The 15,780-nt window shown below is 47.0% G+C and overlaps 1 protein-coding gene and 1 long non-coding RNA gene across 3 annotated transcripts in view; both read right to left on the reverse strand.

Moving 5' to 3' along the window:
• Nucleotides 1-279: 279 nt before the first annotated feature.
• Nucleotides 280-15,780, reverse strand: part of LOC115384903 (NLR family CARD domain-containing protein 3-like) — a 32,472-nt gene continuing 16,971 nt past the window's right edge. The window contains exons 2-5 of one of the 2 annotated variants that reach the window (XM_030087076.1): nucleotides 15,470-15,574; nucleotides 2,557-2,661; nucleotides 2,351-2,400; nucleotides 280-2,212 (exon numbers count right to left, since the gene is read on the reverse strand). In XM_030087076.1, coding sequence (XP_029942936.1) covers nucleotides 396-2,212; nucleotides 2,351-2,400; nucleotides 2,557-2,661; nucleotides 15,470-15,574 — 2,077 coding nt within the window. In that variant the 3' untranslated portion in view covers nucleotides 280-395. Of the gene's footprint in view, nucleotides 2,213-2,277; nucleotides 2,401-2,556; nucleotides 2,662-15,469; nucleotides 15,605-15,780 lie in introns of those variants that run through there. The other variant, XR_003930974.1, reaches the window with a different exon arrangement.
• LOC115384926 (uncharacterized) lies at nucleotides 4,039-7,686 on the reverse strand. Its single transcript, XR_003931006.1, has 3 exons — nucleotides 7,573-7,686; nucleotides 5,921-5,922; nucleotides 4,039-4,049 (listed from the first exon to the last, which is right to left on the reverse strand). It is a non-coding gene; the product is annotated as an uncharacterized LOC115384926 (long non-coding RNA).

The following is a 15,780-nucleotide window of genomic DNA, read 5'->3' on the forward strand; positions in this document are numbered from 1 at the left end:
TGCAGATGAAAAAGCGCTATGTAAGTGTCGAACATTTACCATTAATAATAATGAGAGAGGAACGGACGGTGAGCATGGAAACTGAAGAATGATGAAGCTCCACATCGAAAATGTACCACCAGCTGCAACTTACAAGTCCCTTCGAGACCGTTCAGACAGTCCGAGACCATAGACTGTTGAGACCGAGACGAGACCAAGACCACAAAAAAGTGGTCTTGAGACCCGTCTAGAGTCCAAGATCGGTCTTGAGAAACAAGTCTAGTCTGAGGCAGCGGATCAGACAGTGGACCGATGGGTTCTTCAGGACAGATCATTGAGGATCATCTCCACAGAGGAACTACAGGAACTACTTTCTACAAACATCACTGAGACACTGATCATGAGGACATGTGGACTCACTCAGCCTTCCTGCAGTTCTTCACAGCTGGGATCAGTCTCCGTCGTCCCTCCTCTGATGTCTTGTACTTCTTCAGGTTCAACTCCTCCAGGACCTGGTCTGACATCTGCAGCATGTAGGCCAGAGCTGAGCAGTGGATCTCAGAGAGTCTCTTCTCTGATCTGTTCTCTGACTTCAGGAACTCTTGGATGTCCTGATGGACTGAGAGGTCCTTCATCTCCATCAGACAGTGGAAGATGTTGATGCTTCTGTCAGGAGACACTTCCTCACTGATGATCTCCTTCAGGTTCTGGATGACTCTCTGGATGGTTTCTGGACTGATCTCTGTTCGACCCAGCAGACCTTCTAAGAGTCTCTGGTTGGATTCCAGTGAGAGACCATGAAGGAAGCGGACAAACAGGTCCAGGTGGCCGTTCTGACTGCTGAGGGATTTCTGTAGGACGAGCTTCAAGAATGTGTCCAGAGATTCGAAAGCATCATCATGTTCATCATAATCCTCATCCTCCTCCCCAATGAAGGTCTCCAGCACGTCTGTCTTCCTGTTGGTGAAACAGTGGAACATGCAGACTGCAGCCAGAAACTCCTGAACACTCAGATGGACGAAGCTGTAGACGGCTTTCTGGAAGATCACAGACTCTCTCTTGAAGATCTGAGGACAGATTCCAGAGTACAGCGAGGCCTCAGTCACATCCAGACCACACTGCTCCAGGTCTTCTTGGTAGAACAGGATGTTTCCTTTGTCCAGATGTTCCAAGGCCATCCTGCCCAGCTTCAGAAGAAGCTCCCTGTCAGCCTCCGTCAGCTCCTGTGGACCCGTCTCAGGTCCTTCATGGTACTTGATCTTCTTCCTGTGTGTCTGAACCAGCACAAAGTGGGAGTACATGTCAGTCAGGGTCTGGGGCAGCTCTCCTCTCTGCTCGCTGCTCAACATGTCCTCCAGAACTGTAGCAGTGATCCAGCAGAAGACTGGGATTCCACACATGATGTGGAGGCTCCTGGAGGTCTGGATGTGGGAGATGATCCTGCTGCTCAGCTCCTCATCACTCAGCCTCCTCCTGAAGTACTCCTCCTTCTGGGCGTCAGTGAAGCCTCGCACTTCTGTCAGTCTGTCCACACATGTTGGAGGGATCTGATGGGCCGCCGCCGGTCGGGAAGTGATCCAGACCCGAGCCGAGGGCAGCAGATCCCCCCGGATGAGGTTAGTGAGCAGCTCGCCCACCGAAGACTGCTGGGAGACGTCGAGCAGCCGCCGGCCGCCGCTGAAGTCCAGAGAAAGTCTGCTTTCATCCAGACCGTCAAAGATGAAGAGCAGCTTGCAGACGGCCAGCTCCTCTGCCGTCAGCTTCTGGAGCGTGGGATGGAAAACAGCCAGCAGCGAGAGGAGGCTGTACGGCCGCTCTCCCAGCAGGTTCAGCTCCCTGAAGGAGAGCACCACCAGCACACTGACATCCTGGTTCTCCAGGCCCTCGGCCCAGTCCAGACTGAACTTGTGCACCGAGAAGGTTTTTCCGCTGCCGGCCACGCCGCTGGTCACAACCACTCGGATGTGTGTGTGCTGCTGGGCCCAGGCTTTGAAGATGTCCTGAACCCTGATGGCAGTGTGATGGAGGCTCTCCTTCCTGGAAGCTGTCTCCAGCTGCTTCAGCTCAGGTTCCCTCTGAAGCTCCTCACTGAGTCCCTCTGTGATGTGGAGCTCAGTGTAGATCCTGTTGAGGAGGCTTCCTCCTCCTGCTTCTTCACTTCCTTCAGTCACACGTTCACATCTCCTCCTCACACTCTTCTTATGTTCTTCTAGAAGCTGCTGCAGACCAACACCTGCTCACAGACAACAACAACAATCACACTGCACACAAACAACAAGCTTTCATGTCTCTACAACACAACAACAAGTCCAGTGAGGACAGACCAGTCCCTCAGCAGACACATGTCCACTCTTACTTAGTGCAGCGGTGCTTCTGGATCTTTCTGGCTGCTCCTCACACACATCAGTCCTCTTCTTCTCTCTGTGGACACCAAGCAACATTTAGTCTGAGCAACACAACACAAAGATCCAGCTTCAACTCTCACACTGCTTCACAATCCTGGAGCTGAATCTGAAAGGGAGCTCAACATCTCTCACTCTGGTTTGGAGGAAATCAAAGAAACTAAGAGTTTCTTACTTTGTGTCTGAAGGTCCAGGTTCAGCACTGAAGAGTGGTGGAAGACCATTGGACTGGTCACTCCTCAGAGACAACGTGCTGGATCCTGAAGACTCTGCTGTGTGTCTGCACACACACACACACACACACACACACACACACACACACACACACACACACAGACACACACACACACACACACACACACACAAAACAACTCCCTGTCAGAAATAATACTTAAAAATCATTTATGTACATCTATGGTTTTCCTAAATTATTTGGCGACTCCAAGAAATCATCTCACACCCCAGCTGAGGCCGGGACACAAGGCTGAGAACCTTCAACATCAGTGCTCAAACACTGATGTCGTATTTCTATTTATTTATTTACTCATTTATTGATTCATTTAATCATTTTTCAATGATAAATAGCTTCTTATATAACCCAGCATCAGGGCGTACGGCAGGTGGCCGTTGAGACCCGGACCACAGGAGCTCGGCTCCTCAGACTCAAACCCAGCAGTCCAAACACAGGAAGAGGAGGGAGAAGCATTTAGATCAGTGGTCCTCAAACCAGTCCAGAATGAGCCGCTGTAGCAGCTGGTTTTTGTTCCAACCATGCAAGAGGACACTAGACTCCACCTATTTCACCGAGTCTACAGGTGGACTCACGTGAGGAAATGAGTGGAGTCTGATGTGCTCCTGTTTGGTTGGAACCACAGACTGCTCCAAGTTCATCAGAAAAAAACTAATGCATCGTTTGCAAATAAGGCTATGCAGTACTCTACAATTGCAATTTGAATTCTGTTAATAATAGATGAGATGTCTGATAGAGAAGGCAAAGGGTTTTATACTTTTTTTCTAATTGTAGGTTTTATTTATTTTCCCTCTGAAGCTGGTAACCCAGTTTGTTTTTCTTTTTGCAATTTTATCTGATTAGATTCGACACTGTTGATCATGATATCCTACTACAGAGACGAGAATATATTATTGGGATTAAAGGTTCAGCATTAAACTGGTTTCAGTCATATTTAACAGACTGGTTCCACTTTGTTCATGTTAATGATGATTCTTCAGCCAGGATCAAAGGGTTCCTATACGGGGTTCCACAGGGTTCTGCTTTAGGACCTGCACTCTTCACATTAAACATCCTTCCTGTAGGAACATCATCAGGAAACACTCCGTTAACTTCCACTGTTATGCAGATGAAACACAGATCTACCTATCCCTGAAACCAGTTGACAACGATCAACTTGTCAAATTAGAAGCTTGTCTTGATGACATAAAAACCTGGATGAGTCATAATTTTCTCCTCCTAAATTCAGATAAAACAGAAGTTATTTTAGTTGGCCCAAAACACTTGAGAGAAAAATGATCTAAACAAATAGATGGTTAAATAGATGGCATTGCCTTAACCCCCAGTAACACTGTGAGGAACCTGGGAGTAGGTTCCCTTCACTGCTTCCTGTTAAATCTAGAATAGAAGTTAAAATCCTCCTCTTAACCTATAAAGCCCTGAACAACCAGGAACCATCATATCTTAAACAGCTATTAGTCCCATACTGTCCCAGGAGAACACTTCGTTCTCAGAGTGCTGGTCTGGAGGTTCCCAGGTTCTCTAAAAGTAGAACAGGAGGTAGAACTTTCAGCTATCGGGTAAACTGTGGACATTCCTTTTGTCAAGGTTTTCAAAGGATTTAAAGCAGCAGATGTGGTCCAATCAGAAGGTTCTAACAGGTTTCTCCGACTGACTTACATTGAATCAACCCATGATCTGGGACTGAGCCAGGTCACTAAACATCTCCTCTGAAACTAAACAAGAGCTGCTGGAACAGTGGTGAAGTAGGAGGTCTGATGTAATCAGCCTGACACCTGGACTGCTGTGTGGACTCAGATCATTATTTTTAGCCATCGCCGTAACACGTAGTGTAACGGCGATGGGTATTGTTCTTGCTCAGTTTCTTCTATATTATTATTATTCTTTGTCCCACAAAAATGCATTTATGACCCCCTGAACATAGCTGAATGTGGGGTTTTTTGGTATCTACGCGACCGGCCTGGAGAAAAATTTGATAAAATGTATACCTCCACAGTGACAGATCAACACTGGCTCAACAGCGCCACCTACAATCAGACCACTATGGCCCACACAGTGGGCATATTTTGACGTAGGAACACGAAATTCACACCAGTGACAGAGCATGAGGGGACAAACAGAAAACTCTCTTGGCTCAAATCTGTGGGACCAACAGGAAGGCGGCCATCTTGGATACAAAATTTGCGCCATTTTGCTTTTAATTTTTCAAATGAACTGAACTCTTACTTCCTTTCTTCCAAATGAGCCCAAACTCAGCACACTGCATCTGGACACATTGACTTTCAATAATCAGCCAGCTTTTTTGATACGTCAGTCTCGGTCTCCTCACAGCACGCCGTGAAAAAACGTCTTCATTTCCTGTTATTTGGACAGCCCCTCACGAGCTCAGGCATTGTCCTAGAACACTCAGATTACAGTCAGTTATGTGCCATAACGGTCCTCATGTAATGCATTATAAAGTTTAATACAACTCAACTCTATAGCGCCCCCTACCATAGACCTAAAACATTAACATTCTCCCATAGTAACCAAACTGTGCAGTAAAATTCTATGCCTGAAGACAAGCAAAAAATTATATGACCATTTTGATGCATTTATAACCGTTGGCCAGCAGGGGCGCAAAGACCCCCCGAAAAATACAGAAACCTTTCTTACAAACACATACTTTGTCCGACTGTCTTGAAGTTTTGATCAATGATACACAACATGATGCTGATTATATTGATGTATGAATGACTGTGATAGATGCTACAGCGCCACCTACAGGAGCACACAGACAGACATGATAGATTATGACTCCATAAATTCATGTGATTTTGTGCATGATTGACTGACAGCAAATAAAGTCGGTGGTAATGTTTTGGACGCCGCAGTGTGTGGTGTTAATGTCAATTTAGCGAGACGTCGACGGCAATGACAGGGACTGAAGCACTAATGCGCGGCTTTAATTTATTTTTTGTAGTCGCTAGATGATGCTATCTGTTCAAGAGATGTCTGAAAGCACACTTCACTGTGTCAGTCCTTCAGCTTTATTTTAAAAACAAAAGTACCATCGACTGGCTTCAGAAAATAAAGACAGTGGTTCATGAGGCTCATTTGGCCATCACCACCACCAGTTTCCTCACCTGACAGCTGATCCAGACCCTGAGAAGAGAGTCCTCTGACTGTTGATCTTCAGTGGGAGCTCGGTGTCTGGAGGGAGCTGTCTGGACTCACTCCAACCATCTACTGACCTCAGAGTCTGCAGGCTGCAGTCTGGACTCTGCTGGAGAGCAACCAGCTGCTGCACATCTGGAGCCTGCAGCTGGTTGAGACGCAGGTCAAGCTTTTTCAGGTGGGAGGGGTTGGACTTCAGAGCTGAGGCCACAGAAGAACAGCTGATCTTTGTCAACTTACAGTCCCTCAACCTGAATAAAGAGAGAAAACAGCAGAATCAATGAGGAGGAACCAATCAGATCTCTCACTGCAGGATCAGAGTCTCAGATCACAGCTGCTGACAAACATTTCTCCTTCTACAACAGGAACAGACAGTCAACTGACCTCAGAGTCTGCAGACCACAGAGTGGACTCTGCAGAAAACCACACAGCTGAGAAACTCCTGAATCCTGCAGATTGTTCCCACTCAGGTCCAGATGTTCCAGATGTTTCTGGAGGGAGGGGTTGGACTTCAGAGCTGAGACCAGAGAAGAACAGCTGATCTCTGACAAACTGCAGTCCTCCAACCTGAATAAAGAGAGAAAGCAGCAGAATCAATGAGGAGGAACCAATCAGATGTATTGATGGAGAAATGAGCAGCTCCACATTACTGAGTCCTGATCAATGAGCTGTTCTGTTGTTGTGGATCTTCATCACACACAACATTCACACTCCTCCTCATGTCCACACACAGCAGTCAGCTGCTGCTGAGCTCAGTCCACTCTCTCACTGCAGGATCAGAGTCTCAGATCACAGCTGCTGACAAACATTTCTCCTTCTACAACAGGAACAGACAGTCAACTGACCTCAGAGTCTGCAGACCACAGAGTGGACTCTGCAGAAAACCACACAGCTGAGAAACTCCTGAATCCTGCAGAGGGTTCTCACTCAGGTCCAGATGTTCCAGATGTTTCTGGAGGGAGGGGTTGGACTTCAGAGCTGAGGCCACAGAAGAACAACTGATCTCTGACAAACTGCAGTTAATCAACCTGAATAAAGAGAGAAAGAAGTGAGATTAGAGGACAGAGTTTGATGGTGAAGTGACTGAGAGCTGAAGAAGGTTCAGACTGGAAGAGTTTAGAAATGTAAAGTCCAAACAGCTGAAGCCTCCAGGAGGAGAAGAGCTCTCATCAACATGCTGATTAAAAAAAGTGGTCCAAAGCAAGTCCATAAGGTATTATCTCTGAAGTTCTTCAGGGAGCCTGAATACAAGGTTTTTTATTCATCTTTCTTGGATGACATGTCCCAAAGATGTCTTTTCAGTGTATATTTTTTTATATGTACAATTTGGTTCCATGAATTTGCAGACTGTAACATGAACATCAACATTGCTATTTTCACCATGATTACTTAATATGAGAAAAACAGTAAACTCACCTTGCTTGAAAAACGGTGGACAGTTCAACCAGACACACCTTCTCTTCTAATTATGTTTATTTTATGTCTATATGTAACGATTACTAGTGATGGACAAATGGACTCATGAACCACTGTCTTCACTTTCTGAAGCCACTAGATGGCACTCTTGGTTTTAAACAGATGGTGAAGGACTGATAATGAAGTGTGTTGTCAAACATTTCTTGAACAGACAGCACCATCTAGAGGCTCCAGAACACAAAGACAATGGTTCATGAGGCCTCATTTGTCGACCACTAACGATTACTTCAAAGAAAGTTCTCCCAACTGGAGAGATGTGGATTTTTACTTCTTTTGTTTACTCTAGAAAACAGAAGTTCTTCTGCAGACACTGTCTTGAGGATGTCTGATCCCATCAGATCTTGGAAGCTCAGTGGGGTAGGGCCTTGTCAGTACCTGGATGGGAAACTGAAAGGGAACATCAGGAAGCCTGGGTGGATGCACAGTGAGTGAGTGTGTGGTCAGATGGGCTGATGGACAGCTGTGGCTACATACGTAGCTTACCACCATCATGTATGAAGTTAATGCATTTGAAAGTGACCCTGAGGTCCCTGAAAAAACTACACGATGAAAAACAACTATTTATTATTATCATAAAAACCAGGTCTAAAATTATACCGTATAGGCCCAAATATAGGACGATATTTTTTTCCTGAAATTGTATTCTCAGAAATGGGGTTGTACTATAATCAAGGACTAGATTGTCGTTACACATCCGCACCACTAGATGGAGCCAAAGTACCAGTGACCAGGAAGCGAATGGAGCTTCAAAGTCATAGTACAGTGATCTGATGAAAAATGGAGGAATATGACTATCTGGAATGAAGGGGCTCGAACGCTAGACCAGTGAGCAAACAACAGAGGAGAAGGTTTGATGCCAACTTTAAACTGATGGTTCAACACAGCAGAGTCAACAAACAACCCTCAAGCCACCAAGATATATTAGACTGAATTGTTAATGTTCATGAATTTGAATAGAACTTGAATTTGATGGTTATAAAGTTATTTACATCATTAATGCAGTAATTGAACCTTTGAGGGTACTTAATTGTTGCTTGTTGGTGCTTATTTGGAGAAAGAATATATTTTTTATCTGATACTGCAGTAACATTTTTTGATCTTAAAACATGACATGTTATCTCTATTGTGAGTTTTTGAGTTCAGAATAATTGTACAATAAAAAGTTGTTTTATGAGTAACTTTATTGTCTTCGAGATATTTTTATTTTCACAAAATGATATTGGAAAAATAGGGGTCATCTTATAATCAGAGTCGTCCTATATTCGGGCCATCAGACATCGGAAAAAAGACGTGAACTGGCGTTACAGTCTGGACCTTAATGGGACCAAAATTGGCTGTGAAAAATGACTTTGAAAAGACATCTTTGGGACGTGTCTTTGTGCTGTGGGTTTGTTCTGGTTCCTTTGAGGATGTCTTTTGGATGTCAAATAACTGTGACAATTAAACGTTTTTTTCTTTGACATCAAAACATTCATCCTAACAATGCATCCATACCATGTCCTGACAAGACATCAATACAACGGCCAAAAAAGACGTATAAAAAAACTGCCATTCTGACTCCCCTGAGGATGTCTCCTGGATGTTCAGGGATAACATCTTATAGATGTGTTTTGGACTACTTTTTGCTCAGAACATGCTAATCACTGACATGCTGCAGAGCTCAGTCCACTCTCTGTCCAAACAACATCTGGAATCCTTCTAAACTCCTCTCAGTCCAACAGATTCTCCCTTCAGACAGTGAACTGACCTCAGAGTCTCCAGGTTACAGTTTGGACTCTCCAGTCCAGAACACAGAATCTTCACTGAGGAATCCTGCAGCTTGTTCTCACTCAGGTCCAGATGTTTCAGATGGGAGGGGTCAGAGGTCAGAGCAGAGGAGATCACTTCACAGTGAGAATCAGAGAGTCCACAGAAAGAAAGACTGTAATGAGACCAGAGAGGACAGGACGTTATGAGAGAGGACACTTTGATAGACTATTTGACATCAGAGCTTCACATCTTCTCCTCTGGTTTGACTTTGGCTTCATGTCCACCTGGAGGAGAGAACACTGAGTTCCACATGAAGAAGAGAACATGGGGTTCCACATGTTGAGGTCAACTCCTGAGTTCCACATGTTTAAGTAAAGCTGGATGTCCAGATACAGTACCTCAATCTGCCCCACTGTACAAATAATCAACTTTTCCCATTGCCCCTCTGTTCAGATCCTCCAAAGTTACCTGTTGCCCGGTTGCCCCTGCACTTTGCTCACATTGGCCCTCATTTATCACACGGTCATACGATGGTATACGGGCGTACGGCCGTCATACGACCATATGAAAGACAGGATCAGCATTAATCAGTATGATCATGATCGTACGGAAAGATGAAATCTCTCAACAGGTCTGACACCGTGTAGCAAGTTTGAGTCAGTGTGAATTTGCAGTGCAGCGCAGAAAAACCTGGTGGAGCGTGAAAATATATATAAAGCAAACCTCAAACATGTCATAAAGCACAAGCAGCACATATTCAGTACAGATTAAAAAGTAAAAGAACAAGAAATAAAAGCTGAAGTCACCGAGGTGGTTGGTAAGCTCCTCGGTGGCAAGGCACAGGGAGTGGATGAGATCCGCCCTGAGTATCTTAAGTCTCTGGATGTGCAAGGACTGTCTTGGTTTACTCGTCTCTGCAACATGGCGGTCGGGGACAGTGCCTCTGGATTGTCAACCTGGGGTGGTGGTCCCCCTTTCTGGGGGACTGGAGGGTGTGCTCCAACTGAAGGGGGATCACACTCCTCAGCCTCCCTGGGAAAGTCTATTCCAGGGTACTGGAGAGGAGGATTCGACCGATAGTCGAACCTCGGATTCAGGAGGAACAATGCAGTTTTCATCCTGGTCGCGGAACAGTGGACCAGCTCTAGACCCTCCATAGGGGCTCGAGGGTTTGTGGGAGTTCGCACAACCAGTTCATATGTGTTTTGTGGACTTGGAGAAGGCGTTCAACCGCGTCCCTCGTGGTGTCTTGTGGGGGGGGGCTCCAGGAATACGGAGTCCGGGGCCCCTTGTTAAGGGCCGTCCGTTCTTTGTATGACCGGAGTAGGAGTCTGGTCCGCATTGCCGGCAGTAAGTCGGACCTGTTCCCGGTGCATGTTGGACTCCGGCCGGGCTGCTCTTTGTCACCGGTTCTGTTTATAATCTTTATGGACAGAATTTCTAGGTGCAGCCAGGGGCCGGAGGGGGTCCGGTTCGGGAACCACAGGATTTCATCTCTGCTTTTTACAGATGATGTTGTCCTGTTGGCTTCATCGAACCCGGACCTACAGCATGCACTGGGGTGGTTCGCAGCCGAGTGTGAAGCGACAGGGATGAGGATCAGCACCTCCAAATCCGAGGCCATGGTCCTCGACCGGAAGAAGGTGGTCTGTCCTCTCCAGGTCAGTGGACAGACCTTGGCCAAAGTGAAAGAGTTAAAGTATCTTGAGGTCTTGTTCACAGGTGAGGAAAGGATGGAACGTGAGATTGAGAAACGGATCGGTGCAGCATCTGCATCAATGCAGTCGTTGTATCGGTCCGTTGTGGTGAAGAGGGAGATGAGCCGAAAGGCAAAGCTCTCGATTTACTGGTAAATCTATGTTCCTACTCTCATCTATGGTCATGAGCTGTGGATCATGACTGAGTGGACAAGATCCTGGATACAAGCCAAATGAACTTCCTCCGTAGGGTGGCTGGGCGCTCCCTTAGAGATAGGGTGAGGAGCTCAGTCACCAGGGAGGAGCTTGGAGTAGAGCCGCTACTCCTCCACATCGAGAGGGGCCAGCTGAGGTGGCTCGGGCACCTCTTTGGGATGTCTCCTGGATGTCTCCCTGGGGAGGTGTTCTGGGCATGTCCCACTGGGAGGAGACCCCGGGGAAGACCCAGGGGACGTTGGAGAGACTATTACCCCTTTCCCACTGCAACTAGCGGGTCGACCCGTGTCTGCAACCCGCTAACTATCGCCTTTTTAGACTCCTTTCCCACCGCCTGCAGACCCGGGTCTCACCTCCTGCTGGCGAGCAGCGTCGCTGCGTTTTCCCGCACTGATGGTGTCCCACGTTGATGACATCATCAGCACGACAGAGCAAAACAAAAGTAAACAATGCAGCGGAAAACAGTCCCTGTTACCTGTAGACGAATCTCCTCTTCCCCACAGATCAGGGGAAGCTCTCTGGTCTCACTATCTTGCCAGTACTGGGTCATGTTGACGAAGGAAATCTCATGCTGTGTCCAGAAACAACAACTAGCGCGCTAACTTAGCCGCGCTGCGTCGATGTCATCATGTAAGTTCCCGGATGTGTCCCTCCCACTAAAAGCCGGTAGAAAGCTGACCCGGGAATTTACCGGGTCGATTGCAGGGTCAACGATCCGGGTCGAAATCCCAGGTCAAACCTTTTCCCACTGCCATGACTTAGCGGGTTTAAACGGGTTTTTTGGCCAGTGGGAAAGGGGTATATGTCTCTCAGCTGGCCTGGGACCACCTTGGGATCCTCGCAGAAGAGCTAGAGGAAGTGACTTTGGACAGGGAAGTCTAGGTATCCCAGTCCTGGAAAAGTGATGAAACATGGAAGGATGGATGGATTCCTGCCCGGATGACGGACTTGTGAACTTGTCAAAATATTCATGAATGCTGATAAAAGTCTGCCTACTAAAACTAAGTCTAATCTTTTTTGAGGATTGCAGAAACAGCATGCTACATGTGAAATCAACATGAAAAAAGAAGCTGAGCATTGTATTGTCCAAGAGTGATTAGTAGTGATGGGCAAATGAGCCCTCATGAACCACTGTCTTTATTTTCTGAAGCCACTCGATGTCACTCTTGGTTTTAAAATAGAGATTGAAGGACTGACAATGACGTGTGCTTTCAAACATTTCTGAAACAGATAGCACCACCTAATGGCTTCAGAAAATAAAGACAGTGGTTCATGAGGTCTCATCTGGAGATTACGAGCGATTGGCTTAAAATGTGCAACACACAACAAGTAACTCGTTCAACAGGATGGACAGATTTTCGGTGGAAGGCCTTATCAGATATTTCAGAATTCCTCACAGTCCAAATATCAGGGGCCTCTTCAACAATGTTGGAGACATTGTAGTCACTCTCAGATCAATCATTCATATTTCATGGACATGTCCAAAATTGAAGCCATTTCGGGACATTACATTTGAAGTAACAGAAGACATTTTGGCCCTTGCCATCCCCAAGGATCCTAACCCTAACCCTACTGAGGCAGAGGAGTGATTAAAAAAGGGGATAAATACATCATTGAAATTCAAATAATTGCTGCCAAAAGATCATCACAAGGAACTGGCTCAGAACGAATCGACAATTTGATTGCAACTGATCATCAGCCCTATATGTTCATGTTGTTGAATCCATTCTTTCAGTCCCACTTTGTTTTTATCTTGGGGAAAAAAATGAAAGAGTTTCAGATCAGCAGCTCTTCATTCTGGACCCAGTTCAGAGTTCTGCTCTCACTTTAACATCATTCAACACATTTCCTCTCAGGCTTCAGTCTGGTTGCTGCTGAGCCTCACATCACTTCTTTCATCACATGTTTACAGTGTGAAGAAGACCAAGAGAAGATCTGCTGACTTCCACAACATGGACATTTGATTTCCAGCTGCTATGAGGGCTGATCAGATGGATTCCAGGAGGCAGCTGGAAACATTTCAGTCTCATTAGAATATTACAGACAATAAGAGATGAAATGTGAATCAGAACATGAAGGAAGACTGACAGTCCAAGTTTGAACCAACTCTGAAAACTGAGTCTCTCTGGAGGGTAGAGGAGACTTTTAGGAACAGCAGCAGGTTTGATGATACTAATATTGAAAACATCAAAATGTACATTTTTTGATTGATTGAATAATGAACTGAAGGTCTCTGCAGCAGAATGGAGCCGTTAACAGCTGAATAATAATCAGTCATCGTCTGAGGCAGTGGATCAGACAGTGGACTGATGGGTTCTTCAGGACAGATCATTGAGGATCATCTCCACAGAGGAACTACAGGAACTACTTTCTACAAACATCACTGAGACATTGATCATGAGGACATGTGGACTCACTCAGCCTTCCTGCAGTTCTTCACAGCTGGGATCAGTCTCCGTCGTCCCTCCTCTGATGTCTTGTACTTCTTCAGGTCCAACTCCTCCAGGACCTGGTCTGACATCTGCAGCATGTAGGCCAGAGCTGAGCAGTGGATCTCAGAGAGTTCCTTCTCTGATCTGTTCTCTGACTTCAGGAACTCTTGGATGTCCTGATGTACTGAGAGGTCCTTCATCTCCATCAGACAGTGGAAGATGTTGATGCTTCTGTCAGGCGATATCTCCTCAGTGTTGATCTTCTTCAGGTTCTTGATGACTCTCTGGGTGGTTTCTGGACTGATCTCTGTCCAACCCAGTAGACCTTTTAAGAGTCTCTGGTTGGATTCCAGAGAGAGGCCATGAAGGAAGCGGACAAACAGGTCCAGGTGGCCGTTCTGACTGCTGAGGGCTTTCTGCAGGACGACCTCCAGGAAGTTGTCCAGAGATGTGAAAGTGTTATCCTCTCCTGTGAACGTTTTCAGGACATTTGCCTTGGTGAAACAGTGGAACATGCAGACTGCAGCCAGAAACTCCTGAACACTCAGATGGACGAAGCTGTAGACGGCTTTCTGGAAGATCACAGACTCTCTCTTGAAGATCTGAGTACAGATTCCAGAGTACAGCGAGGCCTCAGTCACATCCAGACCACACTGCTCCAGGTCTTCTTGGTAGAACAGGATGTTTCCTTTGTCCAGATGTTCCAAGGCCATCCTGCCCAGCTTCAGAAGAAGCTCCCTGTCAGCCTCCGTCAGCTCCTGTGGACCCGTCTCAGGTCCTTCATGGTACTTGAGCTTCTTCCTGTGTGTCTGAACCAGCACAAAGTGGGAGTACATGTCAGTCAGGGTCTGGGGCAGCTCTCCTCTCTGCTCGCTGCTCAACATGTGCTCCAGAACTGTAGCAGTGATCCAGCAGAAGACTGGGATTCCACACATGATGTGGAGGCTCCTGGAGGTCTGGATGTGGGAGATGATTCTGCTGCTCAGCTCCTCATCACTCAGCCTCCTCCTGAAGTACTCCTCCTTCTGGGCGTCAGTGAAGCCTCGCACTTCTGTCAGTCTGTCCACACATGTTGGAGGGATCTGATGGGCCGCCGCCGGTCGGGAAGTGATCCAGACCCGAGCCGAGGGCAGCAGATCCCCCCGGATGAGGTTAGTGAGCAGCTCGCCCACCGAAGACTGCTGGGAGATGTCGAGCAGCCGCCGGCCGCCACTGAAGTCCAGAGAAAGTCTGCTTTCATCCAGACCGTCAAAGATGAAGAGCAGCTTGCAGACGGCCAGCTCCTCTGCCGTCAGCTTCTGGAGCGTGGGATGGAAAACAGCCAGCAGCGAGAGGAGGCTGTACGGCCGCTCTCCCAGCATGTTCAGCTCCCTGAAGGAGAGCACCACCAGCACCCCCACATCCTGGTTCTCCAGGCCCTCGGCCCAGTCCAGACTGAACTTGTGCACCGAGAAGGTTTTTCCGCTGCCGGCCACGCCGCTGGTCACAACCACTCGGATGTGTCTGTGCTGCTGGGCCCAGGCTCTGAAGATGTCCTGAACCCTGATGGCAGTGTGATGGAGGCTCTCCTTCCTGGAAGCTGTCTCCAGCTGCTGCAGCTCAGGTTCCCTCTGAAGCTCCTCACTGAGTCCCTCTGTGATGTGGAGCTCAGTGTAGATCCTGTTGAGGAGGCTTCCTCCTCCTGCTTCATCACTTCCTTCAGTCACACGTTCACATCTCCTCCTCACACTCTTCTTATGTTCTTCTAGAAGCTGCTGCAGACCAACACCTGCTCACAGACAACAACAACAATCACACTGCACACAAACAACCAGCTTTCATGTCTCTACAACACAACAACCAGTCCAGTGAAGACAGACCAGTCCCTCAGCAGACACATGTCCACTCTTACTTAGTGCAGCGGCGCTTCTGGATCTTTCTGGCTGCTCCTCACACACATCAGTCCTCTTCCTCTTTCTGTGGACACCAAGCAACATTTACTCTGAGCAACACAACACAAAGATCCAGCTTCAACTCTCACACTGCTTCACAATCCTGGAGCTGAATCTGAAAGGGAGCTCAACATCTCTCACTCTGGTTTGGAGGAAATCAAAGAAACTACAAGTTTCTTACTTTGTGTCTGAAGGTCCAGGTTCAGAACTGAAGTCTGGTGGAAGATCATTGGACTGGTCACTCCTCAGAGACAACGTGCTGGATCCTGAAGACTCTGCTGTGTGTCTGCACACACACACACACACACACACACACACACACACAAAACAACTTCCTGTCAGAAATAATACTTAAAAATTATTTATGTGCATCTATGGTTTTCCTAAATTATTTGGCGACTCCAAGAAATCATCTCACACCCCAGCTGAGGCCGGGACACAAGGCTGAGAACAGCTGCGCTTGATGCAACATCAGTGCTCAAACACTGATGT

The sequence above is a fragment of the Salarias fasciatus genome, unplaced genomic scaffold (genome assembly GCF_902148845.1).
Source record: "Salarias fasciatus unplaced genomic scaffold, fSalaFa1.1, whole genome shotgun sequence".
Classification (NCBI taxonomy): Eukaryota; Metazoa; Chordata; class Actinopteri; order Blenniiformes; family Blenniidae; genus Salarias; species Salarias fasciatus.